The sequence below is a fragment of the Mustela putorius genome, unplaced genomic scaffold (genome assembly GCF_011764305.1).
Source record: "Mustela putorius furo isolate JIRA1106 unplaced genomic scaffold, ASM1176430v1.1 tig00000253_pilon_pilon_pilon, whole genome shotgun sequence".
NCBI lineage: Eukaryota > Metazoa > Chordata > Mammalia > Carnivora > Mustelidae > Mustela > Mustela putorius.
The window spans coordinates 7,036,442-7,056,573 of record NW_025421329.1 but is presented as its reverse complement, the minus strand read 5'-3'; the positions used below and the strand labels follow the sequence as shown (position 1 = coordinate 7,056,573).

General features: G+C 40.2%; 1 protein-coding gene across 8 annotated transcripts in view; it reads left to right on the top strand.

The window, feature by feature from the left end:
* RALGAPA2 (Ral GTPase activating protein catalytic subunit alpha 2) overlaps positions 1 to 20,132 on the top strand; it is a 322,083-nt gene that overhangs the window by 33,639 nt on the left and 268,312 nt on the right. For 7 of the 8 annotated variants that reach the window (XM_045078460.1, XM_045078458.1, XM_045078459.1 and 4 more), the window contains exon 4: positions 19,809 to 19,866. In XM_045078460.1, coding sequence (XP_044934395.1) covers positions 19,809 to 19,866 — 58 coding nt within the window. Of the gene's footprint in view, positions 1 to 8,118; positions 8,225 to 19,808; positions 19,867 to 20,132 lie in introns of all 8 variants that reach the window. The other variant, XM_045078462.1, reaches the window with a different exon arrangement.

Sequence of the window (20,132 nt, the reverse complement as noted above, 5' to 3'; positions counted from 1 at the left end):
GTTTACATCTCAGTGATTTTTGGTCCCTGTTTTAACTTCCTTCAGTTCCATGTTCATACTTGGCCTGTTGCTTTTGATAGGCTCTTGATCCTTCTTCATTTTTTACCTCTTTTGTGTTCTTAAACATTTAACGTGTGATGTTTCTTATTCTGTATCTGATCATTCCAGTATCTAAAGTCTTCAATTTCCCTCAATATGCTGCTCTCACATGGCTTCTTTTCTTGCATGCTCTGAGATTTATTAGAACTTAGATTTAATCTCTTTTAATCCTGTGGGGTTTTTTGGAGGGTTTGTCTTTCTTTTGCCAGGAGGTTGGGCATGTTCTTGGTTTGTACCACTTTGGTTCCATTTGAGGGTCCTGATTTATTAAGGAAAGCTCAGGTTCCGTTCCTCCAACTTACCATGTGATGGGAACTGGGGTTTAGAGTGCACAGACCTCTAGAGATCCTACAGTGAAATTGGCATTCGTTCTCTGGCACCCTGAATTGTTTCTCTTGAGCTTCTTGCTTGCAGATCAGGTTTTGGCTTACTTTATTTCTGCCACCTTCCTTCTTACTTCCTTTCCTACCATTTTCTAAGTCCTTTGTTAGTTTCCTGATGTCCTCTAAAGCCCAGGAATATTTTGAGAATTCCATTTGCTGTCACTAATTGCAAGTCTCACCGTGCAGCAGGAAAGCCTGTCAGCAACAGGCACTGTAGTTCTGTACCTCCCACAGAGGAGATTATAATACTCTTTCCTCGTGTCAGAACATCTAGATTAAGGAGGGAGTTATAATGGATACATTATCATCTACAGATGATTATTTGCCTATATAATAGAACAATATATATTATTCCAGACTTACTAAAACTTTCATTTTGCATAGTAAATATGGATGAATAATGAACCAGCATTATTTTTGTTTATGCCTGTGTTCTCTTTCTGTCTCTGGCTTTAGAAGGTAGGTTATAATTTGTATGGTTCATTCTGAAAATTAAGTAACTTCATTGCTACTTTCTGTACATTGGTGCCATATAAAGCAATGGTTTATGAGGATTCAGAGGTAAATACTTACCAAGGTGTAAATAATTGGCAAAGGCTTCCTTTACAAGAAGTAGAATTATTAAGACATGTTAAATCCCAGAAGGGATATCATGTAAAGATAGCCTGTAAATATAAAGTGGATCGGAAGAAATCAGAGCGATGAGAGAGTTTGGAAGGAGCATGTGCAGGGAAACCTGCTACTGGTCCCTGTAAGTCAGGGGTGATCCGGAAGGGAAGCCTTGTTAAAGGAGGCAGTAGTATTTAGATGTAATGAGCTATTGGAGACCTCACGGTGCTCTGGTAAAGCAAGTGGCATGCAGTCAAGGCTGCCAACCCAGCTGAATTTGCGGCTTCAGGCAGGGCGCAAGCAGGCCTTTCTGTCTGCCTTTATCTCCAGCAGGATCCTTTCCTCCTTGAAGTTGATCTCTGGACACCTTTGCCTGTGGCTACATTATCTGTGCATCACTTTGAGTTTCTGTGGTTGCTGCATCATGGGAATGTTAGTCACTTTTTTTTTTTTACTGAGGTTCACTTATTAATTTTACTCTTCTCTTAAAAATATATTTCATCTCTCATTGCCATGTATTTCAAATGGTAGTGGGTAAGACCCACTATGTGGGGGTGTGAGACCCCATAAAATGAATTCACACTGCCATCTTGACCACAATGGAAGTGTTGTGCATAGCTGCCCTGTGTCCTCCTTTCCTTCTGAAGTGCATTCTCCCATCCCAGTTTTTATCAATGGAAGACCAAGGTCTTTGTTGTTGTAGGTGACTTGTCCAAGATTGCACAGCTTTCAAGATTTAACCTCTGGTCTGATTATAGGACCCATTTTCTTAACTCAGTGCCATGTGGCCTACCATGTAGGAATCTTAATGCTCTCCTGCTTTCAAAGCTGTACTCCACAGGCCACGTCTACCAGTACGTATCTATTCTTGTCTAGTTCACTCATTTATTACGCACATTTACTGGATGTCAGCTACGTGTTTCAGGCCCTTTCTAGGTGCTGGAGATAGGGTGGTGGGCAAGTCAGACACAAGCCCCTGCCCTCATTGAGCATGTTCCATTTCCTACTACTGGAAGCATCCAGCAGTAATAGTGGACTTATGCCAGAAGTCTGGCAATCACCTGAGTTCCAGAAAATTCTGAATGGCTCTTTGTAGAAGGGATACTTTGGTGGCAGCCCTGGAGGTAGCTCCCTGCACAGGGGAAAAGGAGGGCTAGTGTAGAAATGCCTGGTGAATGGGCTTCAAGGTCAAATAACTTTGAGAACCCTCTGTAGTCAGTAGTTAAGAGGTTGTTTTAATGGTATATCGGATTTGTTTTCAGCAGGTATGGTAAGACAGGAACACAGACATGAAAATGGTTGCCATGAAGGGAGAGAGGTTTATTGTACTCTCAGGAGTACCGTAGAAACAGGAGGCATGGCCTGCCAGCAGGGCTATGAAGAGAGAGCCAGAGAGCACACAGAGAGCAGGTGGAGAGGGGGGAATTGAAGGTGAGCATCTTTGTTTTGGTTTTTGAAGGAAGGAATGGGCAAGGCAAGGTAAGCAAGCTAAGCAGATTTAGGATTGGGTAGTTTGAATAAGTTTAGCAGGCTCTGGTTTGTAAAGGGGGCCCCTAGTGGTCTAGTTCCTTGTCCCCAGGTGATTTAAGCAAGAGGATAGTGTCCCAAATTTGAGAGCCCATAAAAGGAAGTGGTTGCAGAAATGGGATTTTGGATTGGTTGGTTTGACTGTCAAAGGCATATTGGCCAACTTGGCAAATCCTGGGAGGGGCAGTCCCTCTGAGATCAGCAAGGTCCCAGATGTCAGGGCATCAAGACTACAGAAAATGAGAGCATGTAGTTAATACAGAGATGTTGTTTCAAGCTGCCTGCCTTGTTATATATGCCATTTCCCTTTGGTACAGAAATGCAGTCATTGGAGTTACTCATTTATGGTTAAGAAAATTCTAGAATTTGATAGCAAGGCCTTTTCTTTCTCCCACCCTCACCCAACTATAATATACATTGACAGGAGAGGTTTAATTTCAAGGCTTCCACGTGTTCTGATCTCACAATGCTACTTATTTATCTGTTTTTCAAAGATCACAGAGTTGACATCGCAGATATATGGGATATTTGACTTCTAGATTCCTTAGGTGTAGATTTATCCAAATTACCTCACCAGATAAAGTAAGTCCCGTTTTTTCCTTCCTAGAGACCTGCATGGGTTCTTTGTAGGTTCTTACAGTGTGGCCGGAGCTGGGCTAATACTCTGAGCCCCTGAGGGGCCCCACATGTTTTCTTTCACATGTTGCTGAGGGTGTTGTTCTGTGGAAGTGCTCTCTCACACATAGACTGCTTTGCTTACTGCCCCTTCACCTCTTGTTGCAGAGTTTGAGTCTTGCCTCTTGGTTTATGTAATTCTCTTTTCAGAGCCTGCCCTTTGCTCTCCTCATCCACTTGCTTTCCAGCTCTGTTCAGACCCACTGATTTCTTCTGGCAAGTCCAGCTAGAGGTGCCCATTTTTTCCTGTGGACTTGTATGATACACTCCCGTGTGACCATTTCATTATTGCTGGATGTTCTCAGTTTTCCCTGAAGGTGGCTGTGCCTTAGCTTCCTAATGAAACTGTAAAGTTTCTGAGGCCAGAAACCGCTAGGTATACTCCTTTGTAGTCCTCACAGTGATTTGCACCTGCTTCTATTTATTGCTGGATTAAAGCCTCTTAAATTCTCATCTTATTTCCAGTGGGGTTATTTGTTATTTTTATTTCAAAAACATTTCCCTTCCTCACCGAAAACTCTCTGGATAAAGGAAATAGGAAGAAGGTAGCTTTAGATCATATGTTGATTCTGCTGAGCTGTGAGACCTTGAGGTGAGTACATACCCTTTCTTTATCTTGGCTTCCATGTGTTTAAGGTGGAAGGATTGGGACTGGCTAGCCCTGAGGTCTCTTGCAGCTTTACCATCCCGTGATGCTACAAATCAGGAGTTCACAGGCAAGTCTTTTAGCATGAAATTTCATTTCATGCTTCTGTTTAGTTTTCCATATAAGATCAACTTGATTCTGACTAGCCTTTGCAGATCTAAAATTCTCGGTTGCTTTTTCTCTAGGGCAGTTCTGTTCAGTAGAACTTTCTGAAGATGTTAATGTTCTCTGTCGGTACTATCCAATTAAATAAGCATTAGCCACATGTGCTGTTCAGTGCTCAAAATATGACTGCTGTGACTGAAGTTTTAATTTTAAGTCATTTCATTTGATTTAAATTTTAAAATTAAATTGCCTCATGTGCGTAGTGGCTACTGATTGGACAGAGAAGCTTGATAGTCTGTCAACAGAGCTTGTTACCTCCTAAGTAAGACTTACTTATCTTTGTGAAAAACTTGGTTAAATCATCAGCACATTTGTGTTCTTGTACAGCAGGGAACTTACGGCTCAGGGTTTTACTGACACAGTTTCCCTGGGCTTCTTCAGGCTTTGTTACCCCAGTGCCCTTGGCTGGAGGGAAGCATGGTTCCAAAGTGGCCTAATGCAAAAGTAAAAAATGTGGAAAAGCCACACACAAATCTGTTCTACTCATCTCATGCTTGTCTTAGGATGAAAAGAATACTTTATATAATGGCCAAATGAAGCAGTACTTCATGTCTCCATCACACTCCCATCTTCCCTGCACTCAGTCCCCTCACCCAAAGAGAAAGAAAACACTTCGAATGTCATTTCAGGAAGAGGTATGCTGTGTCTCTTCCTCCCTGTCTTAGGTGGGGGAGATGCAGGTCGGAGAGGCATGGGTGGTAGGGGCAGACCACAGCAGGTGAGTGCCGATGACCTGTGGGCTTCTTCAAGGGCACACAGAGGAAGGGGAGTAGGCTATGGTCACTAGTGTTTGTTACTTCTTTACTATTGAAGATGAAGTTTGGTTGTTTGAAATTTACCGTAGGCATCCTACCTACCATCTCCCTTCCCTGTCTGTGGTATGGAGGTAATGCTGGAGTGGAGGCAGTTCTCGTGCCTATGGAGTTTTGCTGGGTGTAGTTAGTTTGGGAATCCCAGCTGAATGGCAGTGGTTCTAGGGCTGCAGTGGAAGCTGTCTTATTTGAATGGAATTCAACACTGGTTCTCTTGTTCTTTATGGTTCCAAGTGAGCTTATAGAGATAGTGGATTTAACCTCTAATTCTTTTTTTTTTTTTTTAAAGATTTTATTTATTTATTTGTCAGAGAGAACGCGCGAGTGAGAGCGAGCACAGGCAGACAGAGTGGCAGGCAGAGTTAGAGGGAGAAGCAGGCTCCCTGCGGAGCAAGGAGTCCGATGTGGAACTCGATCCCAGGACGCTGGGATCATGACCTGAGCCGAAGGCAGCTGCTTAACCAACTGAGCCATCCAGGCGTCCCTAACCTCTAATTCTTTAGCTCAAAGTAGGAGGAAAGGATTTTTACTAGCTTTTCTGATACTAAGAACACAACCGGACCCAGTGCCATGCCCAGAGTTGTGCAAAAGAAGGTGAAATGAATGGCTGGTTTTCACTCTCTGTATAGTTACTTTGTGTTTGCTATCAGTAATTGGACTTTTGATATTTTTTCCAGTATAGATGGGGAACATTTATAACTTTTCACCCTTAATAGCATCACCGTACCTCAGATATTAATAAGAGAGAAACATTTCCTGAAGAAAAACTAGAATTATGAATATAGTAGGAATACAGATAATTCTCAGATGTTTGTCCCCCCCCCCCCATTTTCCTCCCACTTCATTTTTCTTCCCCCACCTTCTTTGTCCTTCTGTTGGTGGAACTGCGTATCTTTTCAAACTCTTTGCAGATGAAAATGAGTCTGAAACCCATGCAAGCATTCAGTGGAATAGCTTGGGCAGAATAATAGACTAGCACATTGAGGGCAGGTATCCAGCAGGATGAAGTCACAATCCTTTTCCTTTCTTTATGTAATGGCTAACACTTTTTTTTTTGGAGCAAAACTACATAGCAAGAGAGCAGAATTGTGGTTTTGCAATTACCTGGTTTCTACGCACCTGCTTTCCTTTGCTGTATTTGTCAGGACTTCTTTCAGACGGTCCAGTGTGCAAACGTACTTCCACGCTACTCCCTCCTTTTCATGCTGAGTGAAGGACTTCCTTCCACCAACCTCTCATGTTGTTACTGCTTTTTAATCTTTTTTTCCACAAGGACCACTTTACTGTTATTGAGTGGAGGAGGGATAAGAACAAACAAAATGAACAAGAAAAACAGATTCTTCTTAAATCCTTGGAATTTAAGCTCTTATTGAGGATTTCATGTACTTGGATGCTTCCATGGATTTTTTTTTTTTCTTTTCAAAGAATGATGCTAACCTTGAATGCAGCTCCTAGGTCACTGCAATAATTCCGAATGACTGATTTAAATTGGAAAAAACAAACAAACAAACAAACAAACAAGCAAACAAATCTAGTTCACATTCCCTGGAGAACAGTTTTAAAAGAACTGAGCCAGTAGAGACACCCAGCTTCAATCCCTAAAGCTGTCCTGAATTCCAGGTGGTGAGCAAAATCAGTGCCACTGTTTATTCCGAACAGAATGTTAGGTCACTTTTTTGTGACATCAGGGGTATATTTTAATGTGTTATCTGCATTTTATATGATAAGAGAGGTATGTATGGAATTGTTCTGGCTTCACAGCATTAGTCATACTTGTTTATAGTATTGTCGATCGAGCCCTTGGTTGGGAAGAACTCCAGGTGACAGCAGTGTTGTTATGGTGTAGTGTGATCTGCTCCATGATAAATCTTGAGGCCCCTGTGCAGGGATCTTAGTAGAGGCCCAGATGGCCTATCGTGCCCTTTCCTCATTTGTTTGCAATGTTCCGGGCGGTAGGGAGTTAGCTCAGAAATCACTTCTCCGTTCTGTGCTCTATAATGGATACTGGGATAATAATCAAACATAGGGCCTAGGCCTTTCATTTCTACAGCCTATGGTTATAATGGTGTCTGCTTTGAATCATGAAATGTTTATGATCTGCAAATGAGAAGATGGAAACAAAATATCAACATCCAGTCCTTTCTAGGGATCCTTGGAATGCATTGCTTGAGGTTAAAATTTTATTATCTGACTATTGCATTTTAATAATTTGAATTAAACTACAAGTGTCTAAGTTGAAAGAAGCCATTTTCAATGGATGTTTTAACTTCTAAATTTACTATTTAAGAGTACAATTTTCTTTATGCCTTGCATCTTCTGGTGAGAAACTTGGGATCGACCCAACAGGATATACTGAATTATTCAATTCACCTTGGGGGAAGGGAAACTGGAGACATGTTTGTGGAAGTCTGAAATTACATTCTGGTGATTATCTGTTGTGGCCCAGATGCCCTGAGCTTCCTGGCACTCTGGCCTCTTTCACGCAGTGTGCTGCCTGACTCATTGGTAACTGACACTCTCTGAACGGGCCCTCTGGAAGGCAGCACTAGCAAATGCTTCCAAGAACCCTTAAACGGCAGCTAGTAGAGATGGCATCAGGACTAAATATATGGAAAATTCACAGTAGCATGTTGTATTTATTGTTAGAAGAGCAAGAGAGTTGTAAAGAGCTTTTTCTGTCCCTTTAAATTGATTTGTATTAGTGTGTTCACACAATTTGGATGAGTTGGTTTCTTTTCTTTAATTTTTTAACTTTTTTAAAAAAAATTTGAATTTCTTTTCAGTGTACCAGAATTCATTGTTTATGTACCATATCCAGTGTCCCATGCAATACATGCCCTCCATAATACCCACCACCGGGCTCACCCAACCTCCTACTCCCCACCCCTTCAAAACCCTCAGATTGTTTTTCAGAGTCCACAGTCTCTCATGCTTCATCTCCCCCTCAATTTTCCCTAACTCCCTTCTCTCCATCTCCCCATGTCCTTCGTGTTATTTCTTATGCTCCACAAATAAGTAAAACCATACGATAATTGACTCTCTCTGCTTGACTTATTTCACTCAGCATAATCTCTTCCAGTTTCTTTTTTTTGTAAATTCAGGACCAAGGTATGCTGTAAATTTTCTCTGGCTTGTTTTGTTTGGATGTGTAGTGTGGTGTCTATTTCAGTGACACCTAGTGTTTGATGTGCTTGTGACACAGGCCAGGTTGGAAGGAGAGTCTGCGTGAGGTGCACCAGCTGTTCTTGCAGACCTTGGGCATTCGCTGAGTGAACATGGCCAAGTGGCCTGTCCTGAGTCGATTGCAGGTCTGTGACACTTTTTCTTCTTTTTAAAGTAGTTCATTTATAAATTTGAGAGGGGGGGGATAATCTGGATTGTTGCTCATTAAAAATAATGTACTGCAATTTGATTTTTGTTAAAAAGATATTAGACTTTTGCATGATATCAAATTGAAAAAAAATAACCTCTTACAGTCAGTCTATCAAGGGCTTACAGTACTATGTTTTTGGATATTAGATCTTTAGTATAATGAAAATGGTATCCTATCTTGATCTGTCTGTTTTGATCGGTATTGGTAGTACTTTCTCCACTCCATGGTTCTGTACATCTCATGCTGGTGCTCTTGAAAACCCTCTTTTTCCCACTGCCTCAGCCTTTGTTCAGTCTTCCCTCCTACTGGAGTATCCTGTTAACTAACTATCTTTTGTTCTTTGATCTTCTGCCTCTTCTTTCTCCCTCCCCACCTGGAATGCTCTTTGTAGAATGTAACTCTTATTCCTTTGGCCTTTATGATGAGGACTAAACTCCCTGCCAAGATGTTCAAGGCCTTTCCTGATCTGGTCTCTGCCTGCCTTTCCATCCCTTGTCACCCACCTTACTTTTGCTCCTACTGGCAACAAAGCAGCAGGGTTTTTTGTTTTTGTTTTTTTCTTGCTAACTGCTTCGTCTGCCTAAAATGTCCTTTGCTGCCTGGCTTACTTCTTTGTATTTTTCAGGATTCAGTTCAAAGGTGATCTTCCTTTGGAAGTGTGCCTTGTCTGTACTCACTTCCTTGTGCCTATACTGACATCCCTGCTGCTCTTGCCTTTCCCCTTCAGGCTGTCATTTTTAGAGCAGGAACAGGGTACTATGTTGCTTTATCTCTGATCCCTCCTATGGTACCTGGCACAAAAGAGGCACTTAAGAATATTTATTAATGAGTCAAATAAACAGTTGATTTAGAGGAAATTTGTTTTAATTACCTACACTACTACCAATTCAAATCCCCATCTATAGCTTAGTGATTTGTTGTACTCAGAGAGGGTTTGCTGTCATCAAATTTGCTTTTCTTTTCTTTGATATTGATTTCTTCCTTAAAAATCAACCTTTTAGGGTTCCTGGGTGGCTCAGTGGGTTAAAGCCTCTGCCTTCAGGTCATGATCTCAGGGTTCTGGGATTGAGCTCTACATCTGGCTCTCTGCTCAGCAGGGAGCCTGCTTCTGCCCCCTCTCTGTGCCTGCCTCTCTGCCTACTTGTGATCTCTCTCTCTGTCAAATAAATAAAGAAAAAATCTTTAAAAAAATCAACGTTTTATAAGCTTTTTCAGTTTAAACTTATTTTATGTATTTCATTCTGGTGTTACAGAAAATTAAACTCTACAGATTTTTCTCTTTTTTAGCTTTGGCCAATTTTTGTTCTACAGCATTCACATTGCTGATCATTTTTAGTCTGTAATTAGAAGTTTGTTTTATTATTTTTTTTTACTTGATTGTTGCTCACAAGAATGTTTTAAAGTCCTTCATGTACTTCCATTGTTTTTTAGTTTAAACTCTCAAAGGTGGACATGAAGTGTATTGAGTTTACTCATGATTTGTGCACCTCCTACTTTGTGGGTTTCTTCCCATGGCTTAGAAAAATAACTTTTGGTATATTTTCATGAGTGCTAGAATCTACGAAGTGAAATCTTGTTTCTCCACATATATATTAAGCTACTGTTAATTGTATTCAAAGATGCTATATTGCAATGTATGCCCTCTTTTATCTGTCAAGGATAGAGTGCATTAAAGTATTCTATGATAAATGTTTTTCCCCTCAGTTAACTGCATTTCTTTTATTTTTGTGTACTTTTTTGTTTTATTTTCATCCTGTGTTAATGGTTGCCTAAATGTTTGTCTTATCACTATATTGTGAATTACACTTTTAATCTAATTGAAATATTCCCTTTGCCCCTCTTAACGCCTTTTCACTTGATATTGATACTACTTTGCTGTGTGTTTGTGCCAATGCATGCCTGATATGTCATATTCTGTACTTTATTGTTAATCTTTCTGTATTTGAAAGACATTTCTGACTGACCTGTTCTCTGGTGGAGGATCTTAACCTGTTCGTGTATATGATTTTTTGTGGGTGATAATCAATATTCTTGGTTTTTCTTCTACTTTTGTTTTTTGGGGGAGAAGTCACTTTCACTTTATGGAATATACTTTGTGATTTGGAAAATATACTTTCTGTTTTCTATCATTCCAATAATTATCTTTATTAATATTTTTAGACCACAACTTTATTTATTTATTTTTAATTTAAATTTGACTAGCCAACATATAGTACATCATTAGTTTTTTTTTTTTTTTTAAGATTTTATTTATTTATTTGACAGACAGAGATCACAGTAGGCAGAGAGGAGGCAGAGAGAGGGGAAGCAGTTTCCCTGCTGAGCAGAGAGCCTGATGCCAGGCTCGATCCCAGGACCCTGAAATCATGACCCAAGCCTAAGGCAGAGGCTTAACCCACTGAGGCACCCAGGTGCCCCACATCATTATTTTTTGATGTAGTGTTCAGTCATTCATTAGTTGCATATAATACCCAGTGTTCATGGTATCATGTGCCCTCCTCAATGCCCATCACCCAATTACCCCATCCCCTTATCACCATCCCTTTCCATAACCCTCAGTTTGTTTCCCAGCGTTAAAAGTATCTCATGGTTTGTCTTCTTCTCTGATTTCTTCCCATTCAGTTTTTTCTCCATTCCCCTATGATTCTCTGTACTATTAATAATTATCTTTAAATTAGCAAAATACCATTCAAATCTTTTTCTTCTAATTATTCATATCAAGAGTAAAGCAGTACTTGATGATAACCCCATCCTTTTACTTTCATCCCATATATTTTTTGTACTTCTCACTACTCAGCTATTTTAAGTATTTTATATCTAGATTGTTTTATTAAAATATTTTTAGAATGTTATTTCTCTTAGGTTAATCATTTTGAGGATATACTGTAGTTTTTATAATCATATTAACTCCTATTCTATAAATATAGCTCACTTTTACAGTGTTTATACCCTGCAGCTTTGGTTTTGGATTAACTAATCTCTGTATTTGCTGGTATATAAATTTGCTTCATATGTTGAGGAAGGCAGATATGTGGCTGGTATAACTCCAGCTCTAGAATATCTTTATTTTAGCTTCAGACAAATACATCAGACTATATACTTTCTGAATCATAATCTTTTTTTTTTCTTAAAATTCTGAATTTTGTTTGCTTTTTAAACAGCTATAGTTTACGCTAGCTATCTTATGATGTACTGGATTCTTACATAAGCACCTGGTCTACTTTGGAACTTCTCTTCTCCATATAGGTGGTATTCTGTTGCCCATTCTACTTGGCTTGGCCTACAGTGAGCCATTGACCACACTGTCTTCTGGAGCTTAATGTTGCAGAGAAGACGACTATGAGCCTGATTTTTGTTCCTTCATAGATATTCTGCTTTTGTAGATTTGTGTAGGATTTTTAGTTAGACATAGAATGTACAACGTTAGACATGCTCTCTCTAGATATTTATCTCCATTCAACCTATTTAGTTCCAGGGAGGTCTTTGATGCACAGGGTTACAGTAGAGGACTCTGTAGGACTCTAGATTCATGCTTTCCATTTTTCATCTCCATGTAACATTTTCTGCTTTCAGCATGTGACTTATTTGTGTGTCACCATTTTCTTTATTTTCTTAGATCGTAAAAAAGATTCAGTGTCTTCTTGGATCTTTTAAGAGCATGGCTCAGAAATTCTAAAAAAAAATTACCCTTTTCCAGCAAATCTCTTTCAGAAAGTGGAATCTCCATTTTTGTCTAGGACGGTCCCCTCCTTTGCTATGTTCTGCTTTCATGCGAGGAGCACTAATCCCCCACCCCTCATGACCCCTTGCAATTTCGTGTGTGCTTTAAGCAGTACTTTCTCTGTGTGGTTTTGTTGTAAATGGGATCCTTCACCCCTGCTAAATTTTAATTGCTTAATGTGGTTTTCAACATTTTAGTATTGGTTGATTTCTACAATATAAGAGGGAGAAATTAGATGTCCATCCATTTTTATTACGTTCCGTATTTCCTTTAGATGTCTTTGTCTTATATTTTAGTCTCTCTTTTGAAATATTTTCATTTATTCACTTTTACCTTAAACAAGAAAAGTATTGCCTCTCAAGTGATGATCCTAATCAAGCATTAAGGTTTTCTGTAATGTTTGGAAGCACAATTCCACACTCAGTTATCTTTATCATGTACCTACTTGCCAGTTTCTTTGTTTCCACCACGTTAGAGTGTGGGCGCCTTCCTTCAAATGAGGCATTACCCATGTGTCTACCTATAAATGTGAACTAAACTTAGAATCCTATTGTCTTACTCTTCTTCATTTCTTACTCATTCCTCTCTTTGTGCATGAAGTGTTTGTTAGGAAACATGATGTGCCAGGCAATGTTCTTGAGACTGGGGATACAAGATAGCTAACAGAGGGTTCCTTCTCTTAAGAAATCCAGCACCTAGCAGTGGGGTAGGCCCTGTGTCCCTCTAGCTGAGAGAAGCATGCTGGGGAGGAGTGTGGTGAGAGGTATGGTTGAAGTGGGCCCTTCTGAAGAGGTAATGGTTAAGTTGGGTCTTAAAGACTGGAGAGGAAAGCTGTGCTTTCCTTGCTCAGGAATGGCATGGCTAGTGATCAGATAGATAATGTACTGTTCTGGATGGGATTACCATATATGAAGAGAAGTATACCCTTTTTAGCTAAAAATGTAGTCATCTTCTACTTAACATGATGCAGTTCCTTCTGTTAGCTCATTTCTCTGAAATTTTAGGTTCTCAAGTAAGTGTTGACACTTACTTCAATGCAGTGTTCAATGCAGGTATTTTGTCCACACTGGATGGTTAAGTCATTGTTAGTAAGAGATGCCTGGCTAGGCTCATGACTGCCAAAGAACAAGGTGCCCTCTCTCTCTGTCTTCCTGGAAGCATCCATGCTTCCAGCCTCCTCCTCCCATGAATTTCTTTGAAACCAGACTGTCCTTGTGGCCCAGGGTCTCCTAGCATTCCCTTTAAACCCACTGCCCAGTTGTCAGAATGTTTCTGACCTTTTATTACTCAAAAGATCAAGTAACTATGACCTTTACTGTTCTTTTAAACCAAACTCCCTATTTTTTCCCTAGTCAGCACTTCCTTTACCTCACACCCTGTGTCATGTAGCTAGTTTCAGGGAAAGTTGCATCCTGTGTTCCCTGCTTCTGGACAGAACACGTTTCGTTGGCCATTGTTTTGCTAGATCACCTCACATGAGTTAGGATGGGATCTTGTCCTCATTCTTCGTCCTTCCTTTATAAGTGAAATTGAAATCAAGTGTGAATCAACTGGGATATGTTGCGATCATCTGGTAATAATGTGGGGAAAAAAGGTTTCTCACATGAATTAAACAAAAATCAGCAGTTTTAAAGTACACTGAGGCATCTTGTATAAATTGCAGCTTGCATTTCGCAGTATTCCTGGTCATGCAGTAGGTTCTGAAGAAAAAAGCACTATAGATAATCAGTTAAAAGAATGACAGATTCCCTGATGTGCCAATCAGTAGTAATACCTAATTTTGATTTCAAGTGTGCTATAATGGATTACTGTATAGATGGAGCTGAGCACTGAGCATTCAAGGGAGCCACCTGTTTCTCAGGAAAGTAATATTTATTCACAATGTGTGACTTTCTTGAAAAATTTTTTAAATTTTACTCTCCAGTGAAAGTACAAACAAGATGTCAATTGCTTATGTTGCATTCCTAGTAGTGTAGCTTAGAATATCAGCTGCAGTAGAAATGCCATAATGTATTTGCCTCAGCAAAGGTAGGCTTCATGTGGGGCTTTCTGAGGGACACACTTAACATTTTGACACAGATAGTCATATGGGACTTTACTTTTCTTGACTTCAGAGACTTTAATGCATACACAATGGTCCTTGCAATATTTGGCACAAAAAGAAGCAATAGCGAGGAGGACGTTTCAATGTTGTATAAGTTTCTGTCAATTTGGGAATGCTTTTAGCAGTTCAGACTTTGTGTATGGTATTTTATAGACAAACCTTATTGAGTTTGTTTTTGCATGTCTTTAAAGTCCATCCATTTTATAAACCTGAAAACTTTTATCCAGAAGTGGTGATGATGATAGGCCTGACCTCAGAACAAGTTGGAGACTCCTAGTGGCTACTGACAGCATCCACATGTCTAAATACAGGTCATCTTGCTATGTTCCTTAGCTTTCTTTATATTAAAAAGACATTTTTCTCTGTTGCACATTAAGAAAATAAACCCAAGTCAAGGAGACAGAGAAATATTTTGGAAAGCGGAAAAACATGATTCAGTGCCACATTCGTTTCCTGACTAAAGTTAAAGTCTGAAGAACAGTCAGCATGGCAAACATTCATCTAGTCCATATAACATCTCCTCTGGATGGGTGGAGTAATTCTCTCAGCATCTTCTGTATGATGTTTTAAAATCCAATGGCAGGATGGTATCAAAAGTTGATCCCGGAATGCAGCTGGGGTGCCCGGTGCCCTTGGTGGAGAATGCATGAGAAAGGATATGAGTCAGTGCTGTGCCATTTGCTCAGGAAGAGTGGACTCCAAGGCAGAAAAAGGACTGGAAGGATTTACCGGGTCTAGGCTTTCATCAACGTGAGGCAGCAGCCCATTTACAAGAAACAATACCAGCAGAGATCGTGTCCCTGGAGTAGGGTGCATTGCTCTTAGAAGCACTCAGCCTCTTAATGTGATGAAACTATATAGTCATTGGAAGATGATTGTGGCAGAGAGATGTGCTGCTCACATTGCCCTGCAAGAAAAATTTGCTACCGGTCTGCAAGGAGCAGGGTTAGCTGGCAACCCAAGGTTGTCAATATCTTCAGCTCTCCAGCCATAGTCAGCTCTTGTCATCCCCAGCCAGTGACTGAGCAAGGTGGTGGTATGAGGACCTAGCCATTTTCAGGCCGAACAGACCCCTCTAATGTGCTGTCTTTGCTCTGGAGCTTCGCTAAGCTGGCAGAGACTTTCAGCTCTGTAGGATGGTCTGAGGCTCCCTGCCCACCCCCGTTTCCTCATTTCCCTCCCACAGATGTTCTGTTCCAGTAAACGAGGAAGTCCCTAATCCCACCACAGTATCCATCCCCTGAGAACTCAGCCTGCAGTGATCATTGTTCATCTGTCATCAGACACACCGAATTAGCCTCTGTAATCAATTTTTCAGTGAAGGGAAGTATGAGTTAGAACCATAAAACAGATGTGAATGGAGGCCATCTCTTTTTCTTCAGTCTGGAAACCTCCTAGGTCATCTCCAGGCCATGCTTTTTCTGGAAAATCAACTCTAGAGTTGTTCATTTGGTTAGCAGCAGCCTGACTGCTGAGACCCCGTTCCATGTTCTCAGGTCCAGAGTTGTCAATTTTCTCTTTGCTTGCGATGTTTTCCACAATCTGTAGACAGCACAGTGGGTCCTGTACTCCTGTCTGTGTCCTTGTCTGCAGCTCATGAGCATGTTGAGGTGTCCATTCTGTTGGTAGGACAGTGCTTGCATGGGTTCTTGTTAAAATACTCCATAGATGACAGACTTTTACTTCTGACTCCCTTTTACTGTATGAAACTTAAAACACAACCTGGTTTTTGCCCTTAACTACCTTTTGTGTATTACTCATCTAATATATATTGCAAGGGAAGACTTACTTGATTTTTTCCTTCAAGGAGCCATTTACTTGCCTCTGCACAATTTATAGATCGATCTATCCTGCCTGGTGTTTGACAGCTGGCTGACAAAGGTTATGGGTTCTTCAGGCAACAGCTAATGTTGAGTTTACTTGATTTAATACTGAAGTTGCTTTTCTTATATTTTCATTTGCATGCTTTCTTGTATTTTCCAGCATCTTTTAACTTTTTCTAAGTAGTTGTACATACAGTCATAAGTATTTTTAATCTCTTAAGACAAACATGCAAAACACCTGGCACATTGAAAACTTCTTTGACCTGTGCATGCCTGTCTCCAACTTCTGCTCTTCCTTCTTCATCCTTTTTTTTTTTTTTTTTTTTTTTTTTTTTGGAAGATTTATTTATTTATTTGAGAGAGAGAGAGAACATACACAAACACAGGAATCAGTAGACGGAGAGGGAGAAGGAGACTCCCTACTGAGGAAGGAGCTTGACTCTGGGCTGGATCCCAGAACCCTGGTCTAATGACCCAAGCCAAAGGCAGATGCTTAACCAGCTGAGTCACCCAAGTGCCCCTTCCTACTTCATCCTTATTGTCTTCGGAGAACTTCAGTGCACCAATATCCTCATTTCATTTCCTTGTAAGCCCTCTCAGAGGGATCTTATACACACACATCTTCCGCAGCTACCTATATTCTGTTACCCTCCAAATCCTGCTTCTGCCCTCCAGGGCCATGTATCAAATTGGATAGGATATCTCGTTGAATAAGTCCATTGACATTTTCAGTTCCAGAATGTCCAGAATCGAACTTGACATGCTTCAGTTCTGGGATTTCTTCTGGATTTGATATCTTAGATAGAAGTGTGGCTGAGCCACTGGGAAATCTGCTGAGCCACTGGGAAATCATTCCTGAGTCCTCCATTCACCACAAGTACTCTAATCACGGTCTTGACAGGTTTACCTCCTGAATATCACTCTTACGTGCTTCTCTTTATTTTGCTGACCTTTGTCCAGGCCACTTCATTCCTTATCTGAAATGCTACCATTGTCTTCCTTGATATCTCTTGCCTCTCCTCTCAGACATCTTAATTTCCTCTCTAGCTGGAACCCATTCAGTGACTGCACAGTGCTCCCTGAGATCATGGCCTCTCCTGCCTCTCCAGGCCCTCACCTACCTGCCAGTCAAGTGGGCTCTCTTGCTGCTGCTGTTCCTTTCAGATACCAGGCTGTCTTTGCTCTTGGCCTTCACACATGCTCTTCCTTTTGTTCCTGTTCTCCACTAGACTAATTTAATTAATTCTATAAGTCTCCACTCAGGAGTCCTTTTTTCCTGGAACCATTCTGTGAAGCTTCTTCTGAGATTAGATGCTTTCCCTGCCCCTCCACAGCTCCTCAGGAAAACTTTTTTTTTTTTTTTTAATTTGACAGAGATCACAAGTAGGCAGAGAGAGAGAGAAAGAGAGAGAGGAGGAAGCAAACTCCCCACCAAGCAGAGAGCCCGATGTTGGGGCTCAATCCCAGGACCCTGGGATCATAACCCAAGCCAAAGGCAGAGGCTTTAACCCACTGAGCCACTCAGGTACCCCTCCTCAGGGTAACTTCTCTCAGGCTTTTATTTCCTCTGGAATGGTATTTTCTTCATCCTCTCTCTTGCCCACTAAACATGAAATCTTTATAAGGAAGAATGAAGTAGTTTGTGAACATTTACTTTATTTCTGCATTGCAGATGCCAAGCTTGGTATCAAATGTGTAGGTTTTTTTCAGTAAATGGGGTTTGATGTGCATGTGCCCATTGTGTGTTTATAAGTGCGTTTGAGTGTGTGTCAGCATGAACACGTAGTCAAACAAGATTTAAGATACCTGTAGAGTTATGGGCTACGAGATACGGAGCCGACATGTTCTAGAGGAAGTCTGAAGTGGAAATGTAGGGTAGAACTCCTGTGAGTGATTCTCAGCCTGTGATCAGGTACATACTGTTTTTCATATATATAATCAGAAATAGTCTTCAGTGTAGTCTGTGTAGAATTTTCATCCGTGTAGATGTGTGGTGTAAAGAATTTATAACAAAGACTGTAACTAAATGCATTTATATTTTCTTACGTTTGTCAAATCTTGAAAAATTAGTTCTTTTTAATTATACAGCTTTTATTTTTTTGTTTAGATTTTCTTTACTAAGTTTAGGGTTTTAAAAATGCCCACACATTTTAATGTATTTTCATGTAAATATCATTAAATCAGTGACCTGTAGGGAAAGATCAGGTCCATCTTATGTTAACATGAACAGAGGACCATAGCAAACATTAGGAAACTTGTAATACTCAAAACAGTTGTCCAAGTAAAAAGCCTGCATTATTCTTCTCCTGAGTATTTATTTGAGCACATGCTGTGTGCCAGCCATGCTCTTGGTACTGGGGATGCTTCAGAGAAAAGACAGGGATGTTCTTTTTCTCAGGGCTGACACTCTGGTGGAGGGAATACTGCCTTTAAATGAGTGAAGGTGAAGATGACTTCAGGGAGGGGCAAGGGCGAGGAAGACCACAGAAGAGGCGGTGGAAAGAGCATCAGAGTAGTGGTGAGGTGGTACCCAGAAAGAAAGAAGGCCCAGAAAGGCCCCTGTGGGGAGGTGGTGCCTGCAGTGAGAGGAATGGTGAGGCAGCACCATAGGCACAAGGCTGTGGGTGGAAAAGCCTCCAGGGGGAGCAAGGAGTCCGTGCCCTTAAAGCCCCCGCGTCTGAGGGAAGTTTACCTGTCATGCCTTTTCTCAGATCATCAGGAGATGTTCTTACATGTTCACGGTTCTCAAATGGGAACAAATGAAGTAAGACAAGCATACGTTACTGACCCAGGGGGAAGTTAAGACAAAATGAAAACAAAACCAAACCTCAGGCTGCTTCAGATGGAGGAGGCAGTTGATGAGCTGGGAAATATATTTATTCAGGAGATTTGGATATATGTGTTTTACCTTCATCTTTCTCACTGTTAGACTGTTAGCCTAGATGAACCTGGAATGGGGATTTGTTATGGTCAAATAGGGATGTGTTATCAATACCAAGAAATATATTTTGATGAGTTTCTGGATTTCTAAATTTCTTAATAAGGTGGTTGCTGAGAAAGTACAAGGAATCTTAGGACCCAAGAATAACTTGCCAAAACTTATTGGAAAAATAAGTGGGGAAAAAAAAGAGAAAGGTCATTTGGGTTTTTTTGGAAAAGCTACTTTTATTAGCTAAATACTCTTGTATGTCATTCATTTATTCCTTATATTGTATCTTCCAATATGTGGGGTGAAGGGTGTGAAATTCCTAATTGCAATCCTAAACTTATTTTTAGCTATTAATTTCAAGAAATTCTTGACAGCAATTTCATTTTATTAACCCACTGTATGTTCACAGTCTTATCCTTCTGGACGTTCATCTTTCTTCCTGACACTGGTCCTTGTCCAGAGGCTAATAATAATGATAATGAGAAGGGAAAGTGGAAGGTGAAAAGCAGAAATGTGGGGAATCTGGCATTTGAGAAATTATTCTTTTAATACGAACTTAAGCAAAGGCTATGATTTAATTAAGATAAAATGATTATTTTAGGGATTTTTTTCCCCTTGTTTTTCTTGTTTTCTTTTAGGAGAAATTAAACTTGGAACAGTGATGACTTTAAGGCATTCAAGGAAGAAAGGTTGTTTTGTAAAAGACACTGTCCCATGGGCTACAGAGTCAAGCGCACTATTTACGTAGTAGAAATAGCTTTTACGTTTTCTTTTCTGAGACGTGTGTGTGTGTGTGTGTGTGTGTGTGTGCGTGTATACACACACTTTGTGTATATATATACATAGTACTAACATGAAGTGTGTAGTTCATATATAGTACTATCATGAAGTGTGCAGTTCATTTTGTCTTTATATCTTAATTTTTTTACATTTGTTTTATAGAAAATACTGCAATTTCTGCCTGAACGAATTTTCTTTCGATGGCATTACCAGAGTATAGGTAAGAAAATTTAAAGATTTCTAAAATTATAGATTTTTTTCAGTTGACTTTTCAGTAATGTTTTATGTAATTGGCACCTTCAATAGTAGGTTACAACAAGAAATGGTAACAAGGACATGCTGGTTAAATGTAAGACAAGTCCCACCTGGACTTTGGAGGAAAATATCTATCCCTGCGCCAAAAGTGCTCCTTAAAAAGGATGGTTCGCAGACCAGCAGCACTGGTCTCACCTGAGAGCTTGTTAGAAAATGCAGAATGTCATGCCC